Raw genomic sequence first — 25,749 nt, 5'->3', positions numbered from 1 at the left:
TTGACATGGGCTCAGTTTGTGGAACTTTTTATCAATCGGTTTGTGCCAGAAAGCTTCAGAGATCAGAAGCAGAGGGACTTTTAGGCCATAAGACACAATTGCAGTGCAGAGATGAATATGCTCTGCACTTCGAATTGAGCAGATATGCCCCTACAAAGAGCTACGAAACTATGAAGGTGAAGAGGTTCCTAAAGGGGCTTGACAGAGGTATGCGAACTGGCCATGATGTCGGATCGATCTTTTGATGTGGTGGTTGATCGAGCTGCATGATTGAGATTAGCTATCTGCGGATGACAGTGGGAGAGCAAAGAAAACAGAGCGAGGGTTCCTCGTGTGTCCCTTCCATGGGTACTCCTGACGATGGTGGCTGGTAATTATAGAGGAAAGGGTAGGAGCAAGAGAAGTGGTTTTAGACACAGACCACGAGGACTCGGACTGGACGGATCCAGCAGTTGATCACGCCTGGGTACAGCAGCCTGGTGCAGTTCAGATCCTTGGCACCGTGCACAAAGGTGGAAGAGGACATTCAGGACCTTGTTTGATGGGGTCGAGTATGCTTCAGTGTGGCCAACTGTGTCACTTTGCTAGGGAATGCCCCATGTTCACGAGCCACAGATGGGGTCACAGTGGTTCATTGCAAATGTTCCTCGCCGATTGTATCCGGTACTTCCAACATGGCAGTGATCGATGGGCAACAGGCGAGGACAAGGGGGACGTGGATTTGGAGGCGGATCAGAGGTAGAAGTCGATGTGGTTACGCCACTCGGGTAGGGGTCAAGCTCGAGTTTTCACCCCGACCCACGGGATGCTCAAGCTTCAAATGCGGTTGTGGCGGTGTATTCTTCCAGTCCATTCTTATGAGGCTCGTGTTTTGATAGATCCGGGTGCTACGCACTCATTTGTCTCCCCTGTGTTTGCCATGAGATTGGGTAGAAACCCTACAACTTTAGAGTGCCCTTTGTCAGTAGCTACCCCACTTAGCGACAACATAGATGTAGATATGATTTTTCCGGGTAGCACAGTAGTAGTGGATGGAAAGATCCTCCCAGTAGACTTGGTCCCTCTACCAGTAATGGACTTTGATGTAATTTTGGGGATGGATTGGTTGGCAACTCACTATGCCACTTTAGACTGCAGGAACAAAAAGGTGTATTTCCACATACCTGGTGTGGAAGAGTTTAGCTTTGATGGTGACAGGAGCGTAGCTCCATATAACTTGGTGTCAGCAATTAGTGCCAGAAAAATGTTGAGGCGTGGATGCCAAGGGTATTTGGCATTGGTGAGAGATACATCTGTAGAAGGTGTTAGCATGGAAAATGTTCCTGTTGTCAGAGAATTTATGGATGTCTTCTCGAGGAGCTTCTGTGGTTGCCACCAGGAAGGGAAATAGAGTTTTGTATTGATGTTGTGCCAGGTACAAACCCCATATCCATGCCACCTTACAGGATGGCACCAGCAGAATTGAAAGAGCTGAAGGAGCAACTACAGGAGCTTTTGGACAAGGGTTTCATACGTCCGAGCACTTCACCCTGGGGTGCTCCTGTTCTATTTGTTAGAAAGAAGGATGGGTCATTGAGGTTGTGCATTGACTATAGACAGCTGAACAAGGTGACTGTGAAGAACAAGTATCCACTTCCTCGGATCGATGATTTGTTTGATCAGCTCCAAGGAGCTAGATTCTTTTCCAAGATAGACCTGCGATCAGGCTACCATCAGTTGAGAATCAGGGATGAGGACGTGTCCAAAACGGCTTTCAGGACAAGGTATGGTCATTATGAGTTCTTGGTGATGTCTTTTGGACTCACTAATGCACCAGCAGCCTTCATGGACTTGATGAACAGGGTGTTCAAGCCATTTTTGGACCGTTTTGTCATCGTATTCATAGATGACATTCTGGTATACTCTCGGACCGAGGAAGAACACGTGTGGCACTTGAGGATGGTGTTGCAGACGTTGAGGGAGCACCAGCTATATGCCAAATTTTCAAAATGTGAATTTTGGCTAGAAAGCATCTCATTCTTGGGACACGTGGTTTCTAGTGACGGTATTCAAGTGGATCCCAAGAAAATTGAAGTCAGAATCGATTGGCTTAGGCCTACAATCCACCGAGGTGCGAAGTTTTCTGGGTTTAGCTGGCTACTACAGGCGTTTTGTGCAAGATTTCTCCAGGATAGCGGCTCCCCTAACTAAGTTGACCAGGAAGAATGTTCCATTCATTTGGACAGATGACTGTGAGGTGAGTTTCCAGAAGCTTAAGGAGTGTCTAACCACCGCCTCGTGTTGACACTACCTGTGAGTGGTGAAGGATACACCGTGTATTGTGACGCCTCCAGAGTTGGCCTAGGGTGTGTTTTGATGCAGAATGGAAAGGTAGTGGCTTATGCTTCAAGGCAGCTGAAGAGGCATGAGCAGAACTACCCCACCCATGATTTGGAAATGGCGGCTGTAATCTTTGCACTAAAAATCTGGAGACACTACCTGTATGGTGAAGTGTGCGAGATATACACCGACCATAAGAGTTTGAAGTACATCTTCCAACAGAGGGACTTGAACTTGAGACAGAGGAGATGGATGGAGCTTCTGAAAGACTATGATTGCACCATCCAGTACCACCCTGGAAAGGCCAATGTTGTAGCAGATGCCTTGAGCAGAAAATCTTCTGGCAGTTTGGCGCACATTTCAGTAGAGAAGAGACCATTGATTCAGGAGGTACATGAGTTGATGGATCAAGGTTTAATCCTAGATCTTTCAGATGAGGGGGTATTGTTGGCTCACTTTTCAGTGAGGCCAGACTTGAGGGACAGAGTTAGAGTTTCCCAGCACAGAGACCAACAATTGATGAAGATTATAGAGAGAGTACAGCAAGGTGAAGGTGGTGAGTTTGGATTTGCCAATGATGGCGCCCTAGTACAAGGTTCTAGGATATGTGTGCCCGATGTGGACAATCTCAGGAATGAAATCATGCGAGAGGCACACTACACACTGTACAGTGTCCACCCAGGTTCCACCAAGATGTACCATGATGTGAAAGATAGCTATTGGTGGAATGGCATGAAGAGAGACATAGCGGACTTTGTGTCCAAGTGCTTGACGTGTCAGAAGGTGAAGTTTGAACACCAGAGACCGTCAGGGAAGCTGCAAGAGCTCCCTATCCCAGAATGGAAGTGGGAAATGATCACTATGGATTTTGTGACTGGGTTACCTCGTACCACGCGAGGATATGATTCCATATGGGTAATTGTAGACCGCTTGACCAAATCAGCTTATTTCTTGCCTGTAAAGACTACATACTCTGTGGCACAGTATGCCCGGCTCTACATTCGAGAAATAGTCAGATTGCATGGAGTTCCAGCTTCCATAATATTTGACAGAGGGCCCCAGTTCACTTCTTCGTTTTGGAGAAAGTTGCAGGAGGCACTTGGCACACAGTTGAACTTCAGTACGGCTTTCCACCCTCAGACGGACGGACAGTCTGAAAGGACAATCCAAACACTGGAAGACATGCTCCGCATGAGTGTCTTGGATTTTGGAGGTCAATGGGATGAGCAGCTAGCTTTGGTGGAGTTTGCCTACAACAACAATTTACCACTCCAAAGATAGGGATGGCACCCTATGAGGCATTAGATGGAAGAAAGTTTAGGTCTCCTCTCTGTTGGACAGAAATGGGGGAAGCGAAGGTTCATGATGTAGACCTGGAGCAGTACACTTCAGAGATTGTTCCCTTTAATCAGGAACGATCAAAAGCTTTTGAGAGGCAGAAGAGTTATGCAGACCCCAGACGGAGGGATGTGGAGTTTGCAGTGGGCGACTATGTATTCCTGAAGGTTTCTCCAATGAAGGGAGTCATGAGATTTGGAAAGAAGGGCAAGTTAGCACCTAGGTATATTGGACCTTTTGAGGTCACGGATAGAGTTGGAGCAGTTGCTTACCGGTTGGAGCTACCACCCAACCTTTCTCACGTTCATCCCGTGTTTCACATCTCCATGCTCAGGAAATACATTCCCGATCCTTCTCATGTCTTTGGATGTGATAGAGCTAAAAGAGAACTTGACATTTGAGGAGCAACCTGTAGCCATAGTGGACTACCAAGTAAGACAGCTAAGATCCAAACAGATCCCTATGGTTAAGGTTTTGTGGAGGAGTCAGTCAGTGGAAGAGTGCACCTGGGAGTCAGAACGGGACATGCGTAGCAAGTACCCTTATCTGTTCAATGTATAATCATGTGCTTTATTCTGCCTTGTGTAAAAATTTGAGGACGAATTTTCTGTAAGGGGGGAAGAATGTAACACCCCGAAATTTTAATTTTTATGAGTATTTTGGTATTTTAATTTTATTTAAATTTTAGGAATTTTTTTGAGATTTTTCGGATTTTAAAAATCGGGTTCGATTTTCCGAAAATATAAACTTTGATGATTTTTAAAAATTAATTTAAAGACCACGTGGCAAAACTAAAAATATATTTGGAGTCTACGTATTTTTCTGAGTTTTCTGGAATTTTTTCGAAATTTTTGGACCTCGTTTTCGGTCCCGAGGCAGAGTAAAAATTCAAAATTTTGTATTCTGAATCGAACTGGTCGAATCGAACCGGACCGGATCGGACCGGTCGAATCGGATCGGCCTTTTTCCTTCTTCCCTTTTTCTTCCCCGCGCGCGTCGTCCCTCTCCCTTTTCTCTCTCGTTTCTCTCTCCTCCTCACCCCACCGCCGCCAAGAGACGGCCGCCACCAAATGTCGGCCGCCGCCCGAACGGCCGGAAAAACGCGCGCGAAAACGCCCCCTGCGCGCGCGCGCCGCTCCAGCTTCCCCGGCCAAATCCGGCCGATCCGGCCACCAATTGGACCGGGTCTTGTGTCCAAAATCATCTACTCGGCGAGAGCTTTCCATAGACACCAAGAACGCCGAAATCCATCGAGCGGATTGTCCGATTTTTGCTCGGGAAGATTTTAGCCCATTTCGACTTTTGGGCTAGATTTCTCGAAAACCGTGAATCCCACGAGAAAACCGAGGCCACCAGCACGCTCCATTCGTCGAGAGCTTCGCAACGACATAAATTTCGAATTTTTCCGACACCGTTTTTCGGTGGGTCCCACGGAACTTCGCAGTGTTTTTCCGAGCATTTAATGAGCTTAGAAAATTCTGAAAAATTTATGTACTAACCCCCGTGTTATGGGCTTCGTGTAGGTATCCTCGATTCGCGGAAATTCGGCGATTGACCAAGATGCGCAAATTTCGGCGAGACGGCACCGTTCTGGAAAAGTCTCCGAATTGGACCGAGGTTTTGGCTAGCCCCCCATTGTCAGATGTCCCGAGTGCGTTCCCGAAGTCGGAATCGGCAAAGGTAAACCCGAACCTTGCTTTTTCGTAATTTTCTAGTGCTTAAATAGGATTAAAAATCCATAAAATATTCGTGGTAGCTTAGAAAATTACGATTCTTTTTGCAATAGCTTAGAAATATTGCTAAGGACCGCGGGGCAAAGTTTTATAATTTTTAGAGCTTGTTTGGGCAGTTTTTGCAAAAATGATCAATAATAAGGACTAAATTAAAATTTTACATATTGTGATGGATGATTGATTTGATGGGCCCAGGAGGGGCTGTGTGATATGATTGAACTGTGGATACATGGATTGTGAGTATATAAGTGTGTTTTGAACCCTTTTTGCAGGTTGGGTAGGTCCTAGGTATAGGGGAGACTCTGCTGGACTTTCGGCACGACTTAGGACGTAATTGGTCTTTTCTTTATTTGTATTGAGTCAGATTGTATTAAATAAATGTAATATGATTGTCAGGTGAGCCGGGACAGCCTTCTTCCTCCGCCCAGCCGCCACAGTGATTGTCGTCAAGTCTGTGAGTAAAATATTAATTTTAATTGTAATTTCGATATTATTATATGTTCAGCATGCCCATGCATTACTTATATGCATATATTTATGTAGTTAAACTCTAGGCACGATTTATGTTGCATTCATAACTGTTGATGTGCCATGGATGTTGTTGTGGTAATTTGGAGCAGTGTGCGTGTGTTGGCGTGAGTGTGATGTGGTGTGGACTATGGATAGGACGGGACAGTCACGGCTTGAGTAATTCGCTGGGACCCGATCCTTCTAGGGGTAGTCACGGCTTGAGTAATTCGCTAGGACCCTCGATTTGGTTATTAAGTGGAAGTCCGAGCTTGAGTAATTCGCTGGCACCAGGTTGGATTTAAGAGAGCTGTATAGGGGATCAGCTCCCATATGTTATGATTGATACTACAGGGTGTGTGAGTGCTCCAAATTACCTTTTTGATGTTATGATGTGAAAATGTTGTTGATATTGCATTTCACTATACAGGGCGCATTAGTTATAGTTAGTTATAGAGATTATGGTTAAAATTGATATTTTACTCTCTGAGTCAAACGCTCACTCCTGTTCAATATTTTTTTCAGGCTACAGGAGGATTTTATTTCGGTTAACCTGCTTTTCTCCCTCGCAGGTCAATTATTACTGTTTGTATAAACTTGTTAAATCTTAGAATTTCCCATGTGTTAGAAATGTTATTTGATTTGGGTCTGTAAACTAAATTATTATTTTGGGACCTGTAAACTTAATATGCTATGCATGTTTGATGGATTGGATGAGGGAGCTGAGCTCCCATTTATTATTATGTTGATGAGTATGTGGAGGGTGAGCTGAGCTCCCCAATTGACTATATATTGTGTTTACAGGTCGGGTGAGTCAAAAACTCCCCGTTGGTAAGTCCATTTTATGGCCGGACTCTGTCCGTTTGTTTTCTTGATATTGGGCCCAAATGGGCCTTAGAGTTGGGTTAAAGAACAGTTAGGCTTACTACGGGCCTCGGGGGCTTTAGGCTGGCCCAGGTCCTAGTGCCGGTCCGGCCCATAGGTTGGGTCGTGACAATAATAGTGAAATTACAATTAAAATTAATATTTTACTCACAGACTTGACAACGGTCACTATAGCGGCTGGGCGGAGGAAGAAGGCTGTCCCGGCTCACCTGACAATTACATTACAATTATTTAATACAAATGACTCAATACAAATTAAGAAAAGACCAAATACATTCTAAGTCGTGCCGAAAATCCGGCAGAGTCTCCCCTATACCTAGGACTTACCCAACCTGCAAAAAGGCTCAAAACACACTTCTATATTCGCAACTCATATATCCACAATTCAATCACATCACACAGCCCCTCCTGGACCCATCAAATCAGTCATCCATCACAATATGTAAAATTTCAATTTAGTCCTTATAATTGATCATTTTTGCAAAAACTACCCAAAAAAGCTCTAAAAATTCTAAAACTTTGCCCCGCGGTCCTTAGCAATATTACTAGGCTATTGCAAAAAGAATCATAATTTTCTGAGCTACCACGAATATTTTATGAATTTTTAATCCTATTTAAGCACTAGAAAATTACGAAAAAATAAGGTTCGGGTTTACCTTTGCCGATTCTGACTTCTAGGACGCGCTCAAGACGGGCTCACCTGACAATTACATTACAATTATTTAATACAAATGACTCAATACAAATTAAGAAAAGACCAAATACGTTCTAAGTCGTGCCGAAAATCCGGCAGAGTCTCCCCTATACCTAGGACTTACCCAACCTGCAAAAAGGCTCAAAACACACTTCTATATTCGCAACTCATATATCCACAATTCAATCACATCACACAGCCCCTCCTGGACCCATCAAATCAATCATCCATCACAATATGTAAAATTTCAATTTAGTCCTTATAATTGATCATTTTTGCAAAAACTATCCAAAAAAGCTCTAAAAATTCTAAAACTTTGCCCCGCGGTCCTTAGCAATATTACTAGGCTATTGCAAAAAGAATCATAATTTTCTGAGCTACCACGAATATTTTATGAATTTTTAATCCTATTTAAGCACTAGAAAATTACGAAAAAACAAGGTTCGGGTTTACCTTTGCCGATTCTGACTTCTGGGACGCGCTCAGGACGTCTGACAATGGGGGGTAGCCAAAACCTCGGTCAAATTCGGAGACTTTTTCGGTAACGGGTCTGTCTGGCCGAAAATTCACAAACCCGGACAACTGTCGAATTTCCGCGAATTGAGGATACCTACACGAAGCCCACAACACGGGGGTTAGTACATAAATTTTATGAAATTTTCTAAGCTCATTTAATGCTCGGAAAAATACTGCGAAGTTTCGTGGGACCCACCGAAAAATGATGTCGAAAAAATTCGAAATTTATGTCGTCGCAAAGCTCTCGACGAGTGGAGCACTCTAGTACTCTCGGTTTTCTCGTGGGGTTTACGGTTTGTGAGAAATCTAGCCTAAAAGTCAAAATGGGCTAAAACTTTCCGAGCAAAAATTGGACAAACCGCCCGATGGATTTCGGTGTTCTTGGTGTCTATGAAAAGCTCTCAACGAGTAGATGAGTTTAGACACAAGACCCGGTTCGATTGGTGGCCGGATCGGCCGGATTTTGGCCGGGAAGACGAACGGTTCTTGGCGTGCGTCGCCGAGGCCGTTTTCGGCGTTCAGGTGCGACCGGCCATGGGGGAGGGGTGAGGCGGCGCACCAACGAGCTGGGGTGGCAGGGGAGGTGGCGGCGCGGCAAGGGGAGGAGGGAGGAGAGAGAAAAAGAGAGAGAAAGGGAGAGGGGTCGGGACGCGCGGGGAGGAAGAAGGAAGAAAACGAAAAGGCCGGTCCGATTCTATCGGTCCGATTCGGTCCAATTTGATTCAGTCGGTTCGATTCAGGATACAAAATTTTGAATTTTTACTCTGCCTCGAAAACGAGGTCCAAAAATACCGAAAAAATTTCAGAAAACTCAGAAAAATTCTTAGACTCCAAATATATTTTTAGTTTTGCCACTTGGTCTTTAAATCAATTTTTAAAAATCATCAAAGTTTATATTTTCGGAAAATCGAATCTGATTTTTAAAATCCGAAAAATCTCAAATAATTTCTTAAAATTTAAATAAAATTAAAATATCAATAATACTCATAAAATAATAAAATTTAAAATTTTGGAGTGTTACAAAAAATTTTAAAATTTTAATTATATTTAACAAAATTAAATAAAAAATTAAAAATTCAAATATATTTATCCGAATCAAATCAGTCTACACCTCTCCTATTTTAGGATTATAAGTGTGCATGATTTTTAGAATTTCAAATCAAGCTAAAGAATTATATTAAATTAAATTTATTTTATTATTTTTAATTTAATTATAATTAAAAATTACAGGTTTTTTACTGAGAATTAAAATAAAATTATTTCAAAACATAAAAACTTATTTGAAATTAAATCCAAATAAAAAACTCATTATATATACATGAAAAGTTATATAATTTTTTTAAATATATTATATAATTTTAATAATTATATATATTTATATACAATAAAAATTACAATATATACAATAAACTATAAATAACATATTTTATTTTTTTAAATAATTTTAATTATAAATATATTAAGTTATTTAATAATTTAATTATATATATTACATAATATATTTTGAAAAAATTATATAATAAAAAATATATTAATATGATGCTGTATATTAATAATTCATTTTAAAATTTAATTGAAACTATTTTTTTAAAAGAATTATATTGAATCTAAAAGAAATTAAAGCAAATAAAAATTAAAATACTAAAAATAAAATAAAATTAAAATTAAAACATTAAAAAAAATCTAACCATACTAAAATTCCAATTTGATTTTAACGCTATGTTTGAAAACTTTATTAGGGTAAACGAAAAATAAAAGAAAAAAAATAAAAAATAAAAATAAAAATTATTTTTTAATGAAAATAAAAATTATTTTTTTCTCTTATTTGAAGTGAGAGAGAAAAATATTAAAAGGAAGTTATTTTATAAATAATAAAATTATAATTTTATAATTAAATTTAAAAATAATTATAAAATATAAAATTATATTTATAATTTTAAATATTTTTTTCTAATTTTTTTTCTCATTTAAAAAAATAAAAAAAACAAAATATTTTTATTTTTTTTATAAATTTTATTTTCTTCTTTATTATTTAATCAATTAAAATAAAAAATAAAGTTAATTTTCACCCACATTTTCTTTCCCCTCCCCTCTTACTTTCTCACCTTCCCAAACATAGCGGTAAGTAAACCCCAATCCTGAAGGCACAAGGGCGTCTTGTAAATAGAGTTAGATTACAGCTGTAGCCACGTGAAAAGCTCATTACCTAACGCTACTATCTTTTTTTTTTTTCCCCTATAATCTAATTTCAGCTAATAAAAAAATTAAACTGCTACTTGCCATGCTCATAGGCAAATAAGGACTTTTTTTTTTAATTATTAAATTTACTTGATATATATATATATATATTAGTTTTTATAATTATATAAAATTTATTTTTATATATAAAAAATATTATTTTTTTATAAGAAAAAAATATTATTTTTTAGTGTTTCGACGCATTAATTAAAAAAAAAAAAAAAGTAAAAGTGGAAGCGAGCAATCAGAGAGCTTCCAGCTGGTCTTGGTTCCATAACCAAAATCCTTCGCGAAATGACCAAAAAACCAAGACTTGTCGGTCTATGCCTTTTCTCTTCGTCACTTGTCAGTCATCACAAGGATCGCACTTCACGATTTGACAGATCCAAACCATCAGATCATTATTCCAGCTTTTTAATTCACAAAATACAAACATATTATTAACATACCACTTAAAAAAAAATATTCATAATAATCACCAATAATAACAACAAATAAGAGAAAATAAAATCTCAACCGTCAAAAGTAAAGAACGCGGCCATCACCGTCGACCATAGCCATAGGCAGTAAAATAAAATTAAAAAAAAAAAAAACTGAAAAGATAAGAATAAAATAAAACTCAAAATCCTACGAAATGAAATGAAATGAAATGAACTCCTAAATCAGCGACTCATAAACCTGAATATCAGATCTACAACAACAAAGACCACACACAAGCCGCTCCAACAACGGCCAAAGCAGCACTGTTTCTATTCAAGCCAGCACCGTTGGAAGGATTCCCTGACGGAGTATCAGCAGAAGGAGTCAATGCATTCGGAGGAACAGCTACTGATGGACCTGAGCTGGGAGTCGGAGCAGAAGGAGCAGGAGGCGAGCTGGTAGGAGTCAATGTTGGGGCTGCCGCTGGGACATTCGTAGTGGGAGGAGCAGGAGCCGATGCAGGTGGTGTTTGAGTCGGAGGATGAGTGGGAGCAGCAGTTGGAGCTGCAGTCTTGGGAGCCGGTGCAGCAGAAGGTGACTTCGTCGGTGAAGCGGTGGGCGCGGCTCCAGGGGCCTGAGCTAAAGCGGAACAGGCAAAAAGAGCGAAAAGAATCAAGGTGACGAAGCTCTTCCTGGCCATTGTAGATCAAAACTCGCTAGCTTCCACACAGAGAGAGAGAGAGAGAGAGAGAGAGAGAGAGAGAGAATAAAGCCAAAAACAGAGGAAAAGAGAGAGGCAAGAGATAGCGTGACTGGGGATTAATGAGAGAGAAGGGCGGGCATATTTATAGAGACAGGTAAGGTTATAATCGGGTTGAGACAATCTCTTGATTATTTCCACCTTGCAGGTATTCTTATTTTTGAAACCGCAAATTTACAGTTTAATCCCCATTATAATTACTTAGGGCAAACTGTAATTTCAACTGGTTTGAACAAGACAAATACAAGAAGGAACTACACGTGGCTCATGTAAGTGATCTGGACCGTTGGATGTGATTTCCAATTCTTTGATTGTTCCAAAACGCGTCGATTCCAAGCTGTTTCGTATCGCTGCTGAAGTTTCTTAGTTGTCATTTAATCTGGAAGACTTAAAAGATAATAAAATTATTATTATTATTTTTTTTTTAAAAAAAAAAAAAGGGAAAATCTCTGAGATCCATGAAAAATTTCTAATTATCAATGAACAAAAATTCTGGTTACCGTTATGATGGGCACGTTGTTGATTCAGTTATTTAGACATATTGTTAGCGATTTCTTAGGAAATAGACAGCGAGTATCAATAGAAAAACAGACAAATTAATCATATAATATAATTAAATGGGTTTACATAGATTACGGTGTTCCTCGAATCAAACAAGAAATTAAAAAATATAAGCGACTCAGGATTTTGCGTTTTGTTCTTCTCAAGCAGTTCGGATTTTAGCGAGGTTTAGGACTGTCAATTCCTCATTTCAATGTTTAATTTAATCATAAGCTAAACAATAAGAACATGTCTTCATTTCTATTAAAAAGAATATTACTGAAATTAAATTTTTCATTGCCAAAGTTGTTAGTTAACTGGTATCTCTACGACTGGTAATGATAATTGTCTTTTTCCAATCAAAATGAGCTGGCCATGCAATGCCATGCCACCTCTTCTTCTGCTTGCCTATTATGGTTTTTTTTCAACACGGTTTTGGCCATGAACTCTTCTGTAGGCAGGGCAAAATATCACAAAATTTATTGACCGATTAAAATGAATATATTCTTTTTTTTTTTTATATATATAAGTCAATTGTTGTTGTGGCCGTTTATGGAAAGAAAAAGGGGAAATGCGAATTGATCTGGAGGCCACTTGCTTGATATATTTCTTCTTCTTCGTGCTAAACATGGAGACCTCATCAGCACCAACAGCGAATAAACATGATGTGTATTGACGTTGAATAAGATGCCCAAGTTCTCCTAATCATCTCATTCCAGAGATGCTTACTGGAGCTTGGCTCAGATGACACCTGCTTGTTCTATAAAAAAGTGATATGTTGTGGCAAATGCCGTAACTATCTTCAGTTTGCCTAATATTGAATCAATTCTGAGTGTGCACTCTTCCTATAATTGGTGCCATCTTCCCATGTCAATTACACATTCCCATTTTCAGAATCTGCCCACCCTTTATTCTCGCTTGCCCTTTTCTTAAATTTGGCAGATAAATTATCCCTATCCACCACTAATTATGATGAGGATATTGTAAGATTCCCACCAACATTATTTGTTTTCTTCAATCACATGCTATCCAGCTTAAAATTTTTTATATTCAGAAGCTTTATCAATGAAAATTCAGCTATCATGATGAATTGCAATATATATATATATTTTTTTTTCTAAATGATGATTCCAACTAAACAGTGACCTCAATACATACATGTTTTACCTAAATCCCGCAATCAAAGATTAAAGAACAAAGGAAGCTTGTATCAGAGATTGAATATAAACAAGAATTTTCCTATATGGATTGGGGTAACAACAAAGCAAGCTTGTATAATAAGGGATGAGCTTGCTAGGATTTTGTTGATTGGATTCATCAGGATGGAGTATCACCCACTTCATTTACAAGCTTGTTTGGCATTGATATTATAGGACAAAACTGATTTTCAGAAAAAAAAAATATTTTTTATATATTATTTAAAAAATAATTTAAAGTAAGCTATTTTATTAATTTAGCATCATTATAATTAAAATTTATAAATATAATTTTAAATTATTTAAAATATTCTCTAATTAATATATTTAAAAAAATTTCTTCTCATACGTAGGCGTACGGACTTCACATTTATTGCCACGTGGTTTTTACTTTTCTAAGATATCATATCATTGATGATTGGATCATGTCAATTTTGATCTAGTATATAAATTTCCAAGGAGCTAAATTTAATCTTATAATTTTATTTCTGAAATGTCCATGAAAATGACAGATTCGCTTAGGAGTTCTTTGTTTGATTGTTTAGATTTGTATTTTTATGAATTGTCCTTAAAAATGAGAAGTGAATTATTTCTAGTAAAATAGAATATTTTTTGGATCACTGCAAATATTATTTGTCAAATAACAAGTGTCGACGTTGACGACTAATGCATGAACTGGAGTCTCCACTCTCCAGTTCTGTCCAGAAAATTGCGAGCCGAAAACTGAAATTTGACAAGAGTCACGGGGATGGGCCTTATTTCTCCTTTGGGAGTCTACGTGATCAGAACTAGCAAAGCTTTCATTGCGGGATCCTTCCTATGGATCGAGCAATGGATAAACAAAAGAATAATAAGTTTCCTATTCATGCAAGAAACCCTCTGTATATATAATGTAATTTTCTTTCTAACACGGTGCATGATAACCAGCAGGGTTCCATATGGATGATGAATTCCTGCTATAAATCTTGTATGACAAACCCATGTAAAAGTCCTGATTCCACCATCAGGTTTTACCAAGTTTAAGCCAAGCTTATATCTACTAATTGCATTTCTTCAGCTTGAAAATGGAAGCGACTGAAAAGAAGAATCATGGATGTCTAATGTACATGTAGCATTCCAACAACACATTGAGGCCAGAAACTAATCCAGAAGTTCAATCGACATGCATCCTCTTGATCTTAAAACATTCATTAATCTTTACTGTTTCACTATCCTCATGCCACAAGATACTTGTATTTTGTATGTAACTTAACAAACTAGGCTAGGACAACTTATTTAAAAACAAAAAGCCAAGCCATCCCTAGTTTGCTATCTTTTCTCTCACCAGCTCTTCAAAAAAAATGAGAAGACCAAATTCTACTAATCATTTCACTAACAAAATTTCTGTAAGGGAAATAAATAATAAAAAATTTTTATGCAGGTTTGCTTCATAATTAGACATTAAGGGAAATTGAATGTGTTGCAGTTTCCCTCCTTATTACGCTGCAAAATAGACTCTTCCCATTATTGGTTAGGAGTAGGGTAGGGGCCTGCCATCTTTCAGGCATTGAATGGAAAAGATAACATTCGCAAAAATCACCGTCCTTCTCTTTTTCATTTTTTTCGCTTTGCATACTACCACTAGAGCTTCAGCCAAGGCCTTGACTAATAACCACCTACATTTAAACCAGAAAACGTATGTAAGGACTCAACCTTATTTATCAAGTTTTTGCATAGCTAGAAAAATAACAAATGCAGATATCAAATACACTAAATAATCTGAGTCTGAATGAGTTGGAAGAACTTAAAACAAATGAAACCCTTTGAGGCTGTACACAGAACTCACTAGATGATACTGAATCAATGTTTCAAGCTCATCTAAACATAGCTCTTAAGGTTTTACCTGGCTTTTACTGACTGCAATTTTTTTTTCCAGTTGCCTGTTTCATCAAAGAATTTGGTCTTTATGGTAGTATCAGTTTTGGTCTTTATGGTAGTATCAGTTGATGTTTTAGTGACTTCCACTTTCAGTTATATATGACATTTATCATTACCTCTGAAAAGTTGGGCAAACAATCCATATTAAAATCACTGAATTGAACAGAACTTGTCCTAGGGCCAAGAAACTGATGCTAAAAAAATTGATGTCTCACCTATAAGACCTTGCCTCCAAAATCCAACATTCTAATAGCCATAATTTAATAGAAGTAAAAAAGAGCTCCATATTAAATCATCACAGTGCCCCAAGAAAGAACAAAGAAGAAAGAAAAAATTAAATAACCCCAAACCCCCTGTAACGTTATTTTCAAATATATATTAAAAATGCTTATATTTAGTAAGCTTTGTCTGCGGAAATTTAGTGTATAGTGTATGAGCCAAAAATATGAAGATATAAGAATCATCTAAGTTCTCATGCTGGACATTTTGAACAAGGAAAATAAATGAAGCTCAAATACTCTCTTTCATACTTATAACAAACACGCCTATCCATAAAAACAACTCAAGGCACTGCCTAAGGAATTAATAATCAATCATCAATGTAGAATTACTTCAGCAAGGGGGTAAAAAAGCTCTTGGTATTTACCTCAGACATAAGCCCGAACCTGTGCGTAATAAGCAATCTCAAAGAAGCAACAGGTGAACCAAAAATTCACAATAAAGCTTGTATGAGGGATCCAATGTTTCACAACTTTCATTTGTTGTATGCAGACACAGTATTCTAGCTATCCAACCCAAGCAGAATTATTGCGGAAAGAGATCTATTTAACTGCAGCAGCCGAGGCTGCTGCAGCCTCTGCAATCAAGGAAATTGGTTGCCGAGCCTGGAGGCAAGCGCCTATATCAAAGGGATGCAGTTCAGAACCATCGAAAATAAGATTGACACCCGGAAGAATCACTTCTTTACTATCAGCTTCATCAGGATCGGCTTTTATCGTATTCACTATTGGGGTTTCTTCAATAGGCCTTGTGGCAGCCTCATACACTGGAGTTAGAGCATATGACCTGCACCACATTGAAAATTATTCTTTCAAGGTCCTTAACTTGAATCAACATAATAGGGGAAAAAAAAGAAAAAGAGTAGATAATCCCTCATATTTAAGAATTAAAAAAACGACAGCAATAAATTATAATTGGGTGTCTGTCTTCAGTTTTACACTATGAACTCCTATCAATGTTTTGATCCTTTTTAATGCAATCCAAAACATTAACATTGAGGGTTGTTGAAAATCACGGGCCTAGGAGTGTGGATCATCAAACAGGCAGCCATCCATGCTGAATTGGGCATGATACTGGGTTCTCCATCACCAACCATGTTGGTTTGGTTCGCCAACACTTATATGCCCTTTAATTTTCTTGTACACTGCCTACATGGAACTTATTCCCACAAGCCATATTCCAACACCCCTCTCAAGTGCAATTGGGTTTGTCCCAGACTTCATAGGCCTAATTGTTACTTAGCATTGTATAGGTTAGCACATCTAACTTGGGTTTGGCTCCTCTTTACTTTGCCCTCAAGATCTAGCTCACTAGGTTAGCCCATGAATCCACCTGAGGCTGGCTCAGTTAGCTCAACTCACGGGTCTGACTTGCTGCAACTCAACCCACCATGCTTTTGGGTCCGAATCTACAGCCATTGGACTTCACAACTGTGATACCATGTTGAAATCAAGGCCGAGGAGTGCGAATTAATAAACAGGCAAGTCTCTATGCTGATATGGGCTTAAAACTAGGCTCTCCATCACCAAATGGCCAAGGCAATTTCTGGTTTTACCAATGCTTATATGTCCTTTAACTTTCTTATATACTTTCAATGTGGGACTTGTTCCCACAAGCCGTATTCCAACAAGGTCAAAGTTGTTGAAAGTTGAAGCTTATTATTTATTAATGACCCTTTTTTGGCATCATTTGTTATGATGCCCAGAATTCATGTTAAAATTATGCATAAATGCCATAGATAAATTCAAGGATAAGTATATATTAAAAAAAAAAAAACGATATCTAAGGAATTTATGTGCCTGTTTATACAAGTAAATGCCAAAATAGAGGACAATCACATATAGTTCATTAAAGGAATCAGTTAACACAAGCAAATTATAATACTGAAGTAGACAGACCTTAGTATGCTACCATCAAAACTCAGAACTTCGGTACGCCAATGATGCCGATTAGCAAGTTTTAATCTCTGCTGCTCGCTCGTGGCTCCTGAAATGGGAGAAGAAGGGTCCACAAGAGGATTCCATCTTCCACTGGCATAGTTCATAAGATGTCGAGATGAGTCCTTTGACTGCTCTTTCTGGTAAAGAAGTTTGGCAGCAGGACCTGTTGCTTGATACTCTGCACAGACATCACGCAACCTTTTCCGCAGGCCTTGCATTGCATCATGATGTTCAGTAAAAGAATCTGATTGAAGCAACTCTGATGATACAACCCTTTCACATATATTATTACATAATTTTGGACTAAAAAGGGGAATGCCAAATTCGACACTTAGTGGTACCCACTCATAATTCTGATCATCAGGTGCAAAGTGGTCTGACTCTCTTTCATTGAAAAGCTTTAACATGCGAACATAACCAATTGTTAAATATCCCATCTTCTTTGTCAAATGAGTTAGCAGGGAGTTCAATTTCAATCTCTCATCTTCAGATAGAACCAATTCATTCTCTATGCGAGCAATTGAGCCATCAGAGTTGTTGAGGGGCATTGGTACATCCATAGTAATTACTCTTCCAGATTCATCAAGGTCATGCCTACTGAGGGGCTGAACTAGGACAGCTGAGTATTTAAGAAGTGAATTTAAACAATGTAAAATTACACCTCCCTTAACCAAAGTCCCTTCAAATTTGCCTCCCAACCCCCCAATCATAGAACCATCCCAGGACCATATAAGGGCTTTTTCACAACCAGCCAACGGTGCAGGAAGCAAACGTAAACATTGTCCTTTCATCAGAACAACTGACAGAGGGCCAATACCCACAGTTGAATATAGCACCAATTTCATCCATGGTGTCAAAGACGAATGACAAGGAGGACCAAAATGGATGGGACCTTTTGGTCCAGGAAGAACTGATGAAGGAGGAAGTGGAATTATAGACATAACAATATCATAATCACGAAGAAATAGCCTATCTAAAGTTTCAGGTGATAGAGCAGCCAAGCTTTCACAGCGGAGAATATCCACACGATATTTTCTTTTCCTCTTTGAAGTTCCTCTTCCAACATCAGACCCTTCAATGGGAATGAATTTTTCATCATTCTGGACATTTAGGTCTGACTTAGAGACCTCGCTTATGGAATTACAGTCTTCAGATAAGACAGTTTCATCACCAGTACTTCCAGTAACACATTCAACCAGAGAAGAATCATCCTGAGGTATCCTTACATTCATGGAATGATCAATTTCTGCTTCAGCTTCATTGGCACCAGAGCTTCCTGATTTGTCAGTCAATGAGACATCAGCTATCAAAGAAGTATGCTCATCATTGCTTGAAGCCAATGTGCCTATCTTATTGCAAACTACCTCCACTTTTGCATCAGTAGCAATTCCACCTGATAGCAGACATTCCAAGACACAACGAAGGCTAAAGGCATGATTTGCAAATTCCTGCAATTCTCCCTCGAATTTCGCTCCCTCTAATGTACTCAGATCCTTGCAAAGATCAGCAAGGCTAGCATGGCCTAACTTCCCAGCCTCATATAATGTTACAGCATGAGATTTCAAGCCTGCAAAACATAAAAAGCAACAGTTACAATTAAGTAAAATAAGAAGAGGAACAACATAGGCTTGTAGCGAACATGATATAGATACCTAACTATTTCATATTTAATACTGAAACTAGCTAAAATTTTGCTTGCACCATAATATGCCTCATGTCGTTCTCTCTATTGGGACAAATGATGGGCTGCAAGTTATTGCAGGTGTTTCTAGCCAAGATGACAATTGGACTACATGAACGAACCAACATGATGAGTTTCTTCAGAGTATTATGGGAAAGGCAAAGAGAGTGCAATATCCCAACTACCTAATTCTAACCAAAGCAATTGAAACAAAATCTATATGGATGACTAATTTCAAGCTTGTTCATGTCAACTTGTTAGGCTTTCTACAAGTATAAGATGAAAATAAGGCATCCCATCACAAAGGTACCGAGCTCTGACTAAGCTTTGTAATAACAAACCTTAATAGCCCAACACCACATGACCCACAGCAAAATATTACTAATTAACATCTACTAGAAACTAGTTTTCACATCAGAACTTCAATTTCATCTACTAATACCTATCTTCATACAGTGGTAGAAATAGTGTACAGCAAGATCACTTACAAGACACTACTTCAACTCCTCTTGAACTACTATTATGGAATTGTTGTTTCCTGCCTATACAACTAGTATGTTTTTTTTCTTATTTTAAATTCACAACGGGAAAAATAGTGAAATGGAGGGGGAAAAAAAAAGACACCTGGTGAAACAGAACCCATCATTAGATAGGAAGTTATATTAGCATCAACAATAAAAGCAACACGAGCAAGGCCGGAAAGCAGCCCATGGATTTCAATTCCTGAAATATCTCCTTGCTGAGCAGCATCACCATCACTGAACACATTTGATGAGCTTACACTAGCACGAGCAGCTTCTTCTTCATCACTGAGAGTGATTTTAGGACAGCCAGGTGCACTTGTTTCTTGAAGAATGGATGCTGGATCAATCAATTTCACTGCCCATCCCAGTCGACATGCAAAGGATGCAGCAGCCTGCAACTGGGAAAGGTCAGCCTGCAAAGTTGTTGCCAGTTCAGCAACAGTAGCATTCTCACTTGAAACAACAAAAACTGCATAAAGCAACCTGAAAAATGGAATATCCTAATAAGAATCTTAGTTTCAATGCTAGTAAATAGCAACCAAATAACTAAAAAGAAATCTTGATAACATCCTTACTCCTCGATAGGATCCTCATAAGACTGATCCCTATTTGAAACAAACCCTTCAAGCCTGGAAACTGAGCCACAAAATTACTGTTACATTGAATTTAGAAATTGAGGAGGACAAGTGAATTAAGACAAATGAACTTCCAAAATTCATTATCAATAACCCTTGTCGTGGGACTACACTATGTTTAAAAAAAATAGAAAAGAAAAGAAAAGAAAGGAACAACTTCCAAAACATGTTCAAGCTTTCAAACAAAATTTCACATGGCAAAGTAATTTATGCGCAATAATCATACATACAGCAGGACCAAACTAAAGGGTTTAATTCGGGAAAAGAAAACCAAAAAGGGATTTGGTTGCTTTTCCATGCAATTCAAATTTCGGAAAACTGGAGCTTTAATGCTTTATATTGTGGAGCCCCCATTTCACGCCTCATGGCAAGGCTGTAATTTTATAGGTCAAATTATAGTAATTTAAAGTTATATCAATTCTCAATATAGGTTTTTGTTCTATAAGTTATGGATCTTCATGCGGTCATAATACAAAATCCCCAACTATGCCAGATTATTTTGCTAAATAGGAGTCTCTAAGTTTGTTGCTTTAGAGTCTCAAGTTAGCCATTTTTACTAGCCAACTGTTAGGGGTATTTCTCATCCCCACCCTCCCAAAAAAAAAAAAAAAAAAAAAACTGTGCAGTGAACTACAAGTTCCATGAGAAAGTCCCAAATAACTTAATTTCTACCAAAATATCAACTTTTTCTCATCAATTTATCATAAAAAGCCTCAACTTCACACAATTAATCAGCCACAAGTAAGGCATTCATTTATATAATGTTATCATGAATGTTTAGGAAATTTTATTTTGTACAATCAATTCATCCTTGCAAGGCATCCACTTATATAATGTTATCATGAATGTTTAGGAGATTTTATTTATACAATCAATTCATCCTTTGCATCAAAGAAATCAAATATTCAGTTCTCTCTTCATTTTTTTCCCCTTTTTCTGTTTGTGTGTGTGTGTGTGTGTATGTGTGTGGTGACAAAAGAACAAACAAATTTGATTTTTCCTTTTAAACAGAAACAAGAATGAAGGCATGTAAAACAATTGCATCTCAAGTATTGATCAACAACTAATCAGAATAAAAAGAGATTCAGGTGTTGCATAGACCAAGAAACTTTCAGATGCAAAGGCCTACAATTAATAAACAACTGAGACATTTGAAAAAAAGTCAATGTGAGCCAAATAAATGAGAATCAAATATAGCCTAAATAGTACAACTCAAAATATTGGATTTTTTAACAATTGGTAAATAAGGATAAACATAGAAAGCCTGGTTTCACAATGATTGGAAAAGAAGTTACCTTTGAAACGGTCATCAGGGTACACAGGGACATCAAAGTAGATTAATCCTCGTCGGCACAGGCCTTTTACAATTTCAGGATCAAATAGGATATATGCATTAGCTTCCTCCTTACAAACTTTATCTATTGTTGCCATCTCCTCTTCTGAGAGTTTCTAGAAATGTAGAGGAGGCAGGAGGGGGAATTATGAGCAGTTGCACAAGGATTGTACTTGCCTTTGTGTGTGCGTTTATTGTGCCAGAATTGCACATAAATTCAAAGGTGGTATACTTTAGATTCAAAACAGAAAATGGAAAGCTTACCTTAAATTCTTCCAGGGTAAAGTTGACAAGACAAACTCCCCACCATGGTTCAATGGCAAAGTCAACAGGCTGTGTAGGTAGAAGTTCTTTTGCAATTGATTTGTTCAGCTTCCACATAATTTTCTGAATTGCGCCACATAGTGGGTAAGATAACAATAAGTATTCAATATGAAATCATAGCTTGCAAATATTAAAAATGAGTTCAATCAGAGTCTTTATAAAGAGCATGTATGACGAGAGGAAAATTTTATACAGCAAAAAAGACGCAATAGTGAATAGTTTAACCAAATAAGTTTCCAACCACAATATAATGACACAGGTATCGAGCTTTTGTTTCAATGACTTAACCATATAAATATTACTAAATCCAACAAGGAAAATTTTTACGTCACAAGAACTAATAGAAGACAGTCAATTTCATATTTGCTTAGATGTAAATGCAAATATATCCAGTGCAAGTTTAACTCCCGTAGAAGGGATGGAAGTGAGGTTTGTTTGAATGGAGTTTTGGTGCCTAAATGGAATCAATTTGAGTATCTAGGTTTTATCACATAGAAGAATAGAGTTTTATATGAGAATGTAACTCATAGGATTAATATAGGATGGATGAAATGCAAGTGTGACGGGTGTATTATGTAACCATAAGATCCCTAACAAAGTGAAAGGTAAATTCTTTAGAGCTATAGTCAAACCAGTTATGTTGTATGAGAGTGAATGTTAGAGCATTTAAGGTATAACATACAATGCGGCAGCAATATGAATATTAAGATGGATGTCTGGTAACACAATAACGGATAAGATTAGGAGGGACAACATCCGTTAGAGAATGCAGGTAGCTCATATTTGAGATAAAATGAGATAGGGTTGATTAAGATAGTTTGGTCCTGTACAACATAGAAAATCAAATGCACTAGTACAAAAGTGTGATAAGTTATTAAGGGAAAAAGTGAAAAGGGGAAGGTGGAGACATAAGATGAAATGGAGGAAAATAGTATCAAGGAATTTATAAGTTTTAGAAATCAATGCAGACTTGGCGTCTAACAAAGCTGAATGGTGAAAAAGAATTCATATAGCTGACTCCAACTAGTTTGTTATTAAGGCTTAGTTGTTGTGTTGTATGGATGTAAGTTATTGCTGCATGCGAAAAGGGTTTGAACTTTGAAGCAAACTGTCAAAGCTGAAAACATAACACTCATTGTTATGTCTCATGATAAACAAAAAGCATGTGAATAAAGAGAAATCCTATAGGAAGAAGTTTGGTTCCTCTCCACTATAAACACAATATGCTAGGGTAAGGAAGAAGGTTCTTGGATTTTGCTTCTAATTCTCAAGTGTCACATCTAAAAATTCGAGTCATATACATTTTTGCAATTCAATATATTGGGGAGTTCAAGTACAAGTTTAATTATAGACATCTCATATTTACATAAAACATGCTTGTACACAAATACACCTGCATGAATCTGTAAGCAACTAAGCATATACGCCATCTGATCCAGTACCTTAGATCTGCACTTGTTCATGATATCAATAAATTCATTTCTCCCAATTCCTGTAAGCCGTAATGCATCTGCAGCACTAAAATTCGGGATGCTGTCATATGGTTGTTCTGCAAACAATATGAAATACATGAGAATGAATGGAAGAGCTGATATGTTAAAGCTTATTAATTACAACCTAGCAGGAAATAACAATAAAATGGATGATCAATTTGGCAACCCATTCAGATTTGATGAAAAAGAAATAGCACATTACCACTTTTCATAACCTCGAATATCATATCACAGTAATATCTAAAAGGTGATACCCTCATCACACGGCAAACATACTCTGCAAGGTGATAGGGAAACAGCTGCAAGTAATGAAACTAATAAGTAAAAAAGCAAATGTAATTATAACGCAAACAACACTTCTGCCCTCTATGTTGCACTTGGATAACCTTTTATTCCATAAAGGAAGGGATATGCATAATTTTTAGCAAATTAAATTAAATATCAAAGCCTGCTTTACAGAAAACTGCTATGTCATTACATGATCAACCAACAAATATTGTCCCAATATTTTGTCTCAAAGTTAAAACATTATAAATTTTATAGTAATATAACTAAAATATCCAATGAGATATCTCCCTTGTAGGAGGCTGGAAAAGATAAAAGGAGTGGCAGTGTGGCACCTATATGAGAATCCTATAACATACTACTTTCCAGTAGGTCTTCAAAAAGCCAAACAAGAATTAAATCATTGCTTTAAGCAACATTAAAAAAAAGAGGATTGAAGCAGCACAAAAACAACCCAAATCAAAGTAGGACATATTTATATGGATTTTTTTTAATACTTTGTACAACACGCACCGCTAGATTCTTTCGCAAGTAACGCATCATTTCTTCATAATATTCACCTTCTTTGCATACTTTGCGAGCAAAACAGGCGTTCCATTGTTGTCTTTTTTTTATGCAGTGTTCAACTATACTGCATGACGTCACCAAGTAAGCAAAGAAAAAATATCAGACAGAAACTTAAACCCCTTGTTTGGAATGTAGAATTTTACAATAATTCAATTGATTTCTTTTTGGTTAATTCTCATGTTTGGAATGAAAATGAAAGAAATCAATTCTTCTTAAGTTCAAAAATTTTTCATTTAAAAAAAAAAATAGAAATTAAACATGATTTTGTGAGAATCCAATTGAATTCTTTTTTTACAAATGATTTATTCCAAAGGAAGACAAAAGAAAAAAGAAAACAGAAGAGGGGAAGGAGTTTGAGAATATAACCCCGAATATCCATCATAACTAGAAGCATGATAGACCCAAACTAAGAGCAGCTTATAGAACAGTAATCATAAGAAACTCAAATGTACAAGCTTACTAAGACAAATTTGAGTTCTCAGAAAAATATTTGAAGATGACCAACAAGATGTCACCTTTTGCAGCAGCAAATAGAATCAGAATCTATAGATCTTATCAGATCACAATTGCATCATATTTCACTAACCTTATTTGCAAAAGTAACCAAAAAGCAGTACTAGCTTTTTCTGTTGCAAAGACGCAGCACCTTAAAATTACAAATCAAGGTGCACAGAAGAAGCCAATCTAACCTTCTGTGCCATTCCTCTTTAGTTGTAAGAGTTGCCTGAAGCCTTTTGGGGAGATTCTCCCATGGGCATTCCTCCTTTATTGCTTTCAAAATAAGCTGTTCCTCAACTGTCACTGGAATCCGCTGCATAGTGGCAATTCACTTGATATGCTCCCTGTAAATAGAACAATTAAATCATAACAATCAACTGCCTTGTCCAAACAAGCTCAATAAAAGCTTTAATTATGCTTCATAGAAAAGATTCATACACGCCAATAGAAAACTAGAAAATGCATTGTTCTAGTTGAAAAATATCTCATCCAACATTTGCATCTAACCAATGTATAAGAAGGATAACATGTCCAAATAAACTCTAATAGCGTCAAACGGACAGATCCAGGCATAACTCAACAAAATTACTGTTCAAAATTGAATAAAAAACTAGTCGATCAAAGGCATTGCTACCGCGAATGCCGTTGTCGTCTCCTCCACTGGTTTTTGGTGCCACTGAAGGTTGCCACAGGTACGCCTTTACTCGGTGGTCACCTTGGTGTCTGCCACAAGCCAGAATTCCTCCTTGTTTGGCCGAATCAATCCTTAAAGCTTCGAGTCTCCGTTTTCCGATCTGGTCTCCCTCGCATTTTCCAGCAAAACGAGGGGCCAAGGATTGCTTGGACTCCGATGATGGCTAGGGAGATCTCTCATAGCTTCATTGGTGACAGGGACGATAAAAAGTGGCCAGAGAAGCTTCAGCTTCTCTCTGTTCCTCGTATCTCTCTTCGGCAAACCGTTGGCCTCACCGAATTCTCTCTCAGGTCCCTATCCCGCATTTAATGAAGAGAAAGTTCGTTAGGAACTAGGAAGAGGACAATCATGCCATGGTAAGAGGACAAGTGAAAGTTAAAGGATCACCTCGGCAAATCCATTTTCTAATTCTCTTTCTCAAATCTTAATTAAA

General features: G+C 37.8%; 2 protein-coding genes across 4 annotated transcripts; both read right to left on the bottom strand.

Moving 5' to 3' along the window:
* Positions 1 to 10,682: 10,682 nt before the first annotated feature.
* Positions 10,683 to 11,474, bottom strand: LOC110639659 (classical arabinogalactan protein 9). Its single transcript, XM_021790702.2, has one exon. It carries the CDS (start codon positions 11,348 to 11,350, stop codon positions 10,922 to 10,924), a length of 429 nt encoding a protein of 142 aa, XP_021646394.1. The 5' UTR covers positions 11,351 to 11,474; the 3' UTR covers positions 10,683 to 10,921.
* A 2,813-nt stretch (positions 11,475 to 14,287) lies between these two features.
* LOC110639654 (uncharacterized) lies at positions 14,288 to 25,746 on the bottom strand. Of its 3 annotated transcripts, XM_021790694.2 has the most exons (12): positions 25,257 to 25,746; positions 24,814 to 24,966; positions 24,071 to 24,188; positions 23,475 to 23,571; positions 23,222 to 23,328; positions 21,720 to 21,842; positions 21,418 to 21,571; positions 20,063 to 20,123; positions 19,588 to 19,970; positions 17,241 to 18,849; positions 15,710 to 16,128; positions 14,288 to 14,801 (listed from the first exon to the last, which is right to left on the bottom strand). In XM_021790694.2, the coding sequence occupies exons 2-11, from the start codon at positions 24,939 to 24,941 to the stop codon at positions 15,885 to 15,887; spliced, it is 3,024 nt and encodes a 1,007-aa protein (XP_021646386.2). In that variant the 5' UTR covers positions 24,942 to 24,966; positions 25,257 to 25,746; the 3' UTR covers positions 14,288 to 14,801; positions 15,710 to 15,884. The 3 variants fall into 3 exon arrangements, with proteins under 3 accessions (XP_021646386.2, XP_021646387.2, XP_057994163.1); XM_021790695.2 differs by lacking the exon at positions 25,257 to 25,746 and having other exon boundaries at positions 24,711 to 24,937; XM_058138180.1 differs by lacking the exons at positions 24,071 to 24,188; positions 25,257 to 25,746 and having other exon boundaries at positions 24,814 to 24,960.
* Between the last annotated feature and the right edge of the window lie 3 nt (positions 25,747 to 25,749).

This window comes from Hevea brasiliensis, chromosome 16, assembly GCF_030052815.1.
Source record: "Hevea brasiliensis isolate MT/VB/25A 57/8 chromosome 16, ASM3005281v1, whole genome shotgun sequence".
Classification (NCBI taxonomy): domain Eukaryota; kingdom Viridiplantae; phylum Streptophyta; class Magnoliopsida; order Malpighiales; family Euphorbiaceae; genus Hevea; species Hevea brasiliensis.
Note: the sequence above shows the minus strand (reverse complement) of the source record. Positions and strands in the feature narration are given on the sequence as shown.

What these genes read in the sequence shown, in the direction of transcription:
- LOC110639659 (XM_021790702.2), bottom strand. Translation starts at nt 11,350, where the DNA reads ATGGCCAGGAAGAGCTTCGTCACCTTGATTCTTTTCGCTCTTTTTGCC.
- LOC110639654 (XM_021790694.2), bottom strand. Translation starts at nt 24,941, where the DNA reads ATGCAGCGGATTCCAGTGACAGTTGAGGAACAGCTTATTTTGAAAGCA. An exon ending in AAAGAGGAATGGCACAGAAG is followed by an intron (nt 24,189 to 24,813) that starts GTTAGATTGGCT and finishes GACGTCATGCAG; the next exon opens with TATAGTTGAACACTGCATAA. An exon ending in TTTGATGGTAGCATACTAAG is followed by an intron (nt 16,129 to 17,240) that starts GTCTGTCTACTT and finishes AATGTGGTGCAG; the next exon opens with GTCATATGCTCTAACTCCAG.